This window comes from Aplidium turbinatum, chromosome 18, assembly GCF_918807975.1.
Source record: "Aplidium turbinatum chromosome 18, kaAplTurb1.1, whole genome shotgun sequence".
Classification (NCBI taxonomy): domain Eukaryota; kingdom Metazoa; phylum Chordata; class Ascidiacea; order Aplousobranchia; family Polyclinidae; genus Aplidium; species Aplidium turbinatum.
This window is the reverse complement of record NC_137489.1, coordinates 10,891,593-10,899,881: the sequence shown is the minus strand read 5'-3', so window position 1 is coordinate 10,899,881 and position 8,289 is coordinate 10,891,593. Positions and strand designations below refer to the sequence as shown.

The 8,289-nt window shown below is 33.9% G+C and overlaps 1 protein-coding gene across 1 annotated transcript; it reads right to left on the bottom strand.

The window, feature by feature from the left end:
* Positions 1-4,493: 4,493 nt before the first annotated feature.
* On the bottom strand, positions 4,494-7,562 carry LOC145787607 (uncharacterized). The gene is made up of 2 exons (XM_082599379.1): positions 7,116-7,562; positions 4,494-6,909 (listed from the first exon to the last, which is right to left on the bottom strand). The coding sequence occupies exons 1-2, from the start codon at positions 7,469-7,471 to the stop codon at positions 6,804-6,806; spliced, it is 462 nt and encodes a 153-aa protein (XP_082455505.1). The 5' UTR covers positions 7,472-7,562; the 3' UTR covers positions 4,494-6,803.
* Positions 7,563-8,289: the final 727 nt, after the last annotated feature.

Here is an 8,289-nt window from a genome sequence, read left to right as displayed (position 1 = left end):
AAATTATGTAGCCTAATACAACATAGACAATGCAAAATTTGTTAAAAAACAAACATAGTGGGAGGGGGTCTGGGATGCTTGCCTCCCATAAAAGTTTACCTTGCTTTGATGACATTTCGTACACTTTAAGGCCTAATAGTGTAAATTTTGTATTAAGACACACACTTTATATTTTACCAAGTTTATCAAAATTGGACTTCTGTAGAAGTTAATTGTGTCACAAATTTTGATTTCAAATTAAAGCTTTGTTTTAAACATGCTATCTTTATCATGGCCACAAAGAGATTTTAATGATTGATTTGTTGAAGGTTTGTATAGTGCTGTGTTGGCTTTTAATAGAATTTTGAAAATTTGCTGATGTGGTCCAAACTTCTCTTAGTGTAGGCCTACATGGCACATTTCACCTGATACATTGAAATAGTCCAAATTAATTGTCAACTAGTTGAGTGAGCAATGTGTTTGTAGATTACTACTATACCGTTCCTATTATACAACCTAGTTTACATTAGTTTGTTTTAGGATGGACCCTCTGCCCCAGAACCTCATACGAGGATGATCTCATTCCTTTAATGCATATCTTGATCATATATGTACTGCATAAAAACAAAGTGTGCCTGATACAATTGCCATCACCGAACACTGTTTTGGCTCGTCCATTGTACTTTGTAGACAAAATAAAGTAATATTCCTTTACAGAGGTTTATAGGCTATGTCTCTCAGTCACATTTTGCTATGAGCATAAAAACTGCATTTATGTGTATCTTCATTGATCACGATTTGTTTTGCAGATATGTTTGTAGTCTTATCGGACTCGTGGTGATTATTCTGCTGTTGAAATTTGAAGTCTTGCACTTTCTACTTCATCAATGCAAAGTCCATGATAAAGAATTTGAACTACATAGTCAATAGTCATTGTACTGTCATGGACATATACTATATTAGAATTAATGCACTATATCCACCTACTCTAGTATGATACAATATTCCAAAAGTATAGCCTACATGTAAACTTTTGCTTATAGCCTATTTCATTGGTATATTAAAAGAAATTATATAATACCCTTCAATTGTTCTGAAGTTATGGGTTTTTATAGTTACTTTGACTATGCATTTTATTATAATCACTCTTAAAATGAATTATTCTGAAGTCAGGTGTTTTTATGATTACTTTGGCTGTGCATTTCATTACAATCACCCTTAAAAGGAATTTATTGGTAAGAACACACATATTGCATATCATGTTATACTATGTGTTCTTAGGCATTAAGAATTGTTTTGACAAAAGTGTAATATTAACTGACATTATTCCATACGTGTGTCACACAAACATGTTAATATAGAAAATTGTAATTTCCATCATTAGACAGATTAATGGAAGAGCATTTGTTTGCTGAAAATGATTTATTGTTGTGAATAACTGCCATTGCACTTGCAGGCCTATAGATTTGTTGATAAACCACCATAGATTGTCAATGGTGGTTTATCATTGTCAACATTGTCATTACAAAAAATTAATTGTCTGTTAGTGCTATTTTATTTGCTTCTACCAAATTTGTAGCATCTGCTTTTTTCATTATTTGTGCATAGTCTATAAACAATTATACAGAAAACTGCCAACATGCAAAAGTTCTATCTTTTTGATTCGCTGGTAACAAATAAAATTGAATGAATTCAGCTTTTTTGTATTAGCCTAATAATATTTTATAAAAGGAGAAAATAAACAGCTATTAAACTATAGCCTATCAATCAGAGAATTTAGTCCATCACAAGTGATACGGTAGTGATCTTTGAGGTCTCATACGCCTGCAGCCTACTGTATATTTATCACAAATATGCATTGCTCAGTGGTTTACAATGCAGGCATTTTCAGTGCTCTTTATGCTGAGTGCAAAGTAGGAAAGCACATTTTCTAAGGTTTTTGATGACCCCAAGGGGTAGGCTATTTGCCATTTTCACTGACTTAGATGTAGGCACTAAAGTATATGAACAAGGCCACATATATATAGTAGTGGGCTTGTGGTATAGTTTTAACATTTAAATGAAGTTGTTGTTGTTGTTGTTGTTTTTTTTATTTCTGACCATCATATCAACACAATACACATCAACATAGCAAAGGTCAAGAAAAAGGTAGAAGCGACAAAACGCGAACGTTAAAACGTGCTTGTGATCGAAGTAAGTTATTGAGTTGAAAAAAAATTGGCACGGTCGCAACACCTTCAGAAAAATTTAAGATATAAAGGGAAAATTAAAAAAATAAAAAATGTTACAAAATAAATAAACATATAGCCTATAGGCTATAACTTTATTAGCCTACATAACTTTAGCTGATATATTGAAGATTTGTATGGACAGTTGCTATGAAGATCGGCCATGGTGCGTTATCAAGAGTGCTGATGGTCGTAAGGGGAACACGTCTTGATGCGTTTAGCTCATAGCAAAGAGCAAGGCAGGCAAAGAAAACCCCACAAAGAAATCCTACCACGGGCAAAGCCATTTCAAGCGCAACGCACCAGGCCTTGCACGACTCACAAAATAGATAGGCTATAACTTGACGACATGAAACAATGACAAAAAAACAAACTAGCAAAAAACAACATCATCATCTTGCGGAAATTCAATTATACCCAGGGAAGTTATGTCTTAAAGATATCAAGCGTGCTTTGATAAAAGTTGCGTTGATAAAGCGATAATTTTAGACCCCAGTCAGCTAAACTCGCCACTTCCACACCGATCCAACGTTAGCTAACGTTGTATTAATGCAAAAATGACAGGCATCGCCAGCTGGGATGTAGTAGTGGTATGTCCCAGTAATATGATAAATTTGGGTTACCGTATGTTTTACACGTTAAACCATATTAAAGTGACAAAAAATATCCAATTTGGCATATTACGTTAAAAAAAAAAAAAAATAGATAAACAATCAGACAATAGCATGACGATCCAGTCCAAGATATTGAAATAAAACAACTGGCCACCGCTTCACCGAAAGATGGAGATTGGTCAAAAAGGATGGAAAAACTTCTGCAGACTCTGTAGAACTTCTGTGGACAAAAAAAACACAAGAACCAGAAGGCCAGTAGGAGTACTTACAATCTTACTATTTTGCTAATAAATCTACACACATTGGCTTATCATTGCTGGGCAAAAAAAAAAAAAAAAAAAAAATATATATATATGTATATATATATATCTTTTAAATCAAAAATATATTTATATATATCTATATATATATATATTTTTATATATCTTTTATATATTAGTATGTTTGGTGCATGATGTAATACTTAGATGGGATTATTTCAAGGAAGATTTAGCTTGTTTATTTTTGATTTAAAGCCTTTTACAGTTTTACATTCATTTCTTATAGTAGGGGGAAGCTTGTTCCAAACTATTGGCCCCATGTACCGTATTGATTGTTTGCAAGTGTTAATTCGGCAATATATCGGAATATAAGGAGAATTACTTCTTGTTGTTAGGCTACTTGATTGTTTACACATAAGTATATCATTGAATGTTGTGGGAAGCAGCTTTTTTGAATATTTAAACATAAAAGTTGCAATCTCTGTAGTTTTCATGTGGTTAATTGATTTTAAATTATTGAGTTCCATTACACCTTTTATGCTTTCTCTGCGGTCAATGTCAAATACAGTACGAAGAAAGTTATTGCATGTACGTTGTAGCTTTTGCAATATAGTTTTGTTTTCATGACACCACGTTGAGATGCAATATAATATCTGACTCTCAACTAGAGAATGGTAAATGGAGAGAAGTGCTTGTTTGTTTAGGAAAGGCTTAATTTTTTTTGTCACGCAGAGTGTTGATCTTATTTTTTGAAGCAAGATTTCCATATGAGATTTCCATGACAAATGCTCGTTTACAATTATTCCCAGAAACTTTATTGAGGCAACTTGTTCTATGTTGCTTTTTCGAATATTCAAGGGTGGGTGGTATGATAGTGTCTTGCTTCCTTGACTTGAAAATAATATATGTTTGGTTTTGGTGACATTTAGAGACAATCGATTTGTTGATAGCCATTGATCTATGCATACAAGTTCTTGATTTGCCGTATCATATACCGTAGAAACGGTTTTATTTTTATATATAATGGTGGTGTCATCTGCAAACATAATTGCAGTTCCGTGTTGAAGGCAGTTAGGAAAGTCATTTACATAAATCAGGAATAGAAGAGGGCCTAAGATAGACCCTTGTGGGACACCCAAAGATATGTTGTTAACATTAGAAGATAGTGTGCCATTGAAGACCACTCTTTGTTTTCTATTACTCAGGTAACTCATGAACCAATCATAGGCCACGCCTCTTATTCCGAAATGATATAATTTAGCTAGCAATATTTTATGGTCAATGGTGTCAAATGCTTTAGATAAATCAAGAAAGATTCCTAATGCAGGGTGGTTGTCATTGAGTATACTAGTGATACTATCTATTAGCATTGAAGCAGCATGGCTTGTGGAATGATTTTTTCTGAAACCAAATTGATTGTTATAGAAAAATTTATGTCTAATTAAAAACGAGTATAATCTGTTGTACATGAGTCTTTCTAATATCTTTGAAAAAACAGGTAGTAGGCTGACTGGTCTGTAGTTGTTTGAATCTTTGCAGCTACCCTTTTTAAAGATAGGTATCACCTTCCCCAACTTAAATGAATTTATGAATTTTCCACTCGTTAAAGATAAGTTAAATATATGAGTTAAAGCATGCAGTATGTTGTTTGGGGTTGACTTTACAACTATGGATGGTATTTCATCGATGCCACTGCTAGTTTTTGCTGGCATTGCATGAATAATATTGCTTATTTCATTTAAAGTAGTTTGATAAATATAAATTGTCTCAGAGCATGGAGAATCAAGATATGTTGAAAATATTGTATTTGATTTGGGAATTTTTTTTGTAAGGGAATGGGCAACACAGGAAAAGTGATCATTGAAGTGATTTGCAATAGTTAATCTGTCAGTGACTGTACTATCATTTATTTTGATGCCATGGTTAGTCTTAGACTGGGATTTACCTAATAGATTGTTGATTGTTCGCCAAGTAGCTTTCATATTAAACTTTTGCTTTTCAAATTCGGATTTATAAAATTCCTTCTTTTTTTGCTGAACTGTATGGAAGTATAAGTTTCTTGCAGAGGTGTAGTTCTGTTTGGAGTGAATAGTTTTATTTGATATGTACTTTTTAAACAAACGCTCTTTTCTTCGTAATAGATGTAGTAGTTCTTTATCAAACCAAGAATTATTCTTTTTTAAAGGTGTTTTTTTCAAAGGAAAATGCTTATTAAATTGACTGGTATATTCTCCTATGAATGACTCATAAGCTTCATCAGCATCAGTTTGATTTAAGCAACAAGTGATGTCCATATTTTCCAGAGCATTTGAGAAATTTTGTATGTTTGAGAGATTAAATGATCTGGTATATTGATGACATGTAACTGAGGGTTTTCCAATGTTAGTACAATACATAACTGGGAAGTGGTCTGAGATTTCATTAATTAGAATTCCACAGCGAGTTTCATTACCTGTTTGCACATTGGACCATATTTGATCTAAGACTGTTGCACTGGTGTCAGTTATTCTGGTAGGTTTATTAATTAGTGGGTAAAAAGAATTTGAAAACATCAAGTCTGTAAAATTGCCTACATTGATGTTTTCATAATCCAATAGATTATAATTAAAATCTCCCATTATATAGCATTGTTTTGATGTACCTATGTTATTTATGCACTCACTAAGCAGATCAAGAAAATCCAAATTTGACTTAGCTTCCAATACAGGTGCTCGATAAATGCTACCACAGGTCACTTGTTTACCACCAACAAAAATATCAATAAAAATAGACTCAAATACTTTTTCTTTCATAATGGTTAGGTCATCACGCTTGGTATACATAATATCACTTTTTAAGTATATTCCTACTCCTCCACCGCGACTGTTTTTTCGAGCATTTGATATGAATGTATAGCCCGGTAGGTTTAAGTAAGGACCTTTTGAATTAGGCTGAATCCATGTTTCGACTACAGAAATTAAATCAGGACTGATGTTTATAGACATCAGCAGGGCCTCAAGTTTGGTGAAATTTTTTACATTAACAATAGATCGAGCATTGATGCATAATGAAGAGAACACTGGCCCCAGTGAGCAGTCCATTTTTAGTTTATTGACAGTTGTTGAGTCTACATATGTTTCAGATATGTTAGGCATAAAAAGGTCATCTATGTCATTGTTATTTGTGTAAGATGTGCTAGCAAACATATCATTCAATTGATCAGGCTTGAAGGTAAGATTTGTTGATACACTGTGGCTTTCAACCAGTGTAATTAATTCGGCGTTGGATAGATGGACAAAAGGGGGATTCCAGTCACTGCATAAGGTACATGTCCAATTTTGTATGTCATGATAATTTGCACTTTTTTTACAACATTTGACATGAACTTCAATGGGACAAGTTAAACACTTAATATATTTTTGATTTTTTCTGATTGTTTTTGAACAATAGTTACATTTTGGTTTTATTATCATGTATAAACAAGGAATTGAAAAACAAAAAGGTATAAGATAGGGTTGGTTTAAAGCTAAGCTTAAAAGATAGCTAAGCTAAGGTTTAAGAGAATGCATAAAGTAAAAAGGTTCCCGAGTTTGGTTTTATTGTCATTGGTAAATATCATATGATTTGTTTAGCTTCAAATGATAATTGAAAACTGCATAATGTTATAGCCTAACAAAATAGATTAAGATGCATGGTTAAAAATTTTTGCAATATCTGAAAAATCATCTATCACTTGCCTTTTGTTATTCCAGAAGCACCACACTGTTCCTTTGGATGTCCAGACGTCCTTGAAACCAAAAGCCTCTCTCGCTTGACGAAGTAATGACAGACGTCGTTTGGTCAAGGACTCTGTGATCGATAGTTTAGGACCATCAGAATCAGTTTTTAATTTGCTTTTTGAATAAAAAATTTCGTCCCTTGTCATCCTTCTAACAAATTTAATAATTATTGGTTTGTTGAGTTTTTTAGATGGCAAGGGGTGGCATGCGTCTATGTCACTCACAGTAAGGCAGTTAGTTGGTTTAACTACTTGATTAATCTTATTTACCACATACTTCGAGTAATCTACATTACTTCCCTTGTTTGGGGCGTCAGTACATCCATGAAGTATGAGGCAATTGCTTCGCCCATACTGCTCCAGGTCATCTAGCTTGCGCTCTGTCCTGTATACGGAGCGTTGGAGTTCCCAAACTTGCTCTTGAAGAGCATAAACTTGTTTGGATAGCTCCGTCAGCTCCAAGTGTTGGGCCTGCTGAAGTCCATCTGTAAAAGATGAAGACACAGCAACAGCAGGGGGTGCAGCAGTGGTTTGGACCATAGCATACTTTTGCTCATACCTTTTTTGACTTTTCATAATCTCTTCCATTCCTTTTAGTAACTCATCCATCTTTGCCTTGTCCTCAGTAGTCATGTTGCAGTTCAATATATTTTTGTTTTTAGCTTTGGATTATTTAGTATGATATTATCAGTAAAATACAGGAACCTATACAATGTCTGCTACTCCAGCATTCCCTGAAACTTATTCAAATTAAATGAAGAAACCAATCCTATTAAAAAGCGAACAAAGAATTCAAAGTTATTTTACAAAGGTTATGAAACAAGGAAGGTTGTTGAACAAAGATACCAAGGTCAGGAGCAAAATGGTTGGAATGCAAGGTTAATCTAATCAAAAAATATATAGCCCAGAAATAGACAGTTTGGTGTTGAAGTACAATCACTTTAAGTCTCATTTTCGCACTGATATTGCGGAGAGCCACAGTTAATTAGAATGATCCATCTGTTTAGAGAAGAAGACAAATAGAAAGATAGGTTTATTTTCTTCTTTTTTTATGTTGTGTTTACGTATTCTACATTGCAACAGGCAAGAAAAATGCGAAACTACTGCTACCAAACCAACTTTCATGCAGTCCTGACTTCGCTTTGATCGTTGCTAGGTTATGTGCGCACCGATGCGTTAAATGTACGACAAGTGGGTGTAATCGAGGTGTTGCCAGCCAATCGCTTGCGCCGAATCATGAAGCGTCATATAGAAGTAGTGCCTGTAAGTGTGTTCATCCGCGTTCTTTTTAATATCTTCCAAGTCTAATATCTTTTTAGCGAACACAGGTTTTTGCTTGAACTTTTTTGTTTTGGACTCAGTAAAAATTACTCTATCGAACCATATCAAGAAAGTATTGTCTACAGGGGGGGTGCAACTCAACTAACGAATTTTCAGACTCGGCCCACAGC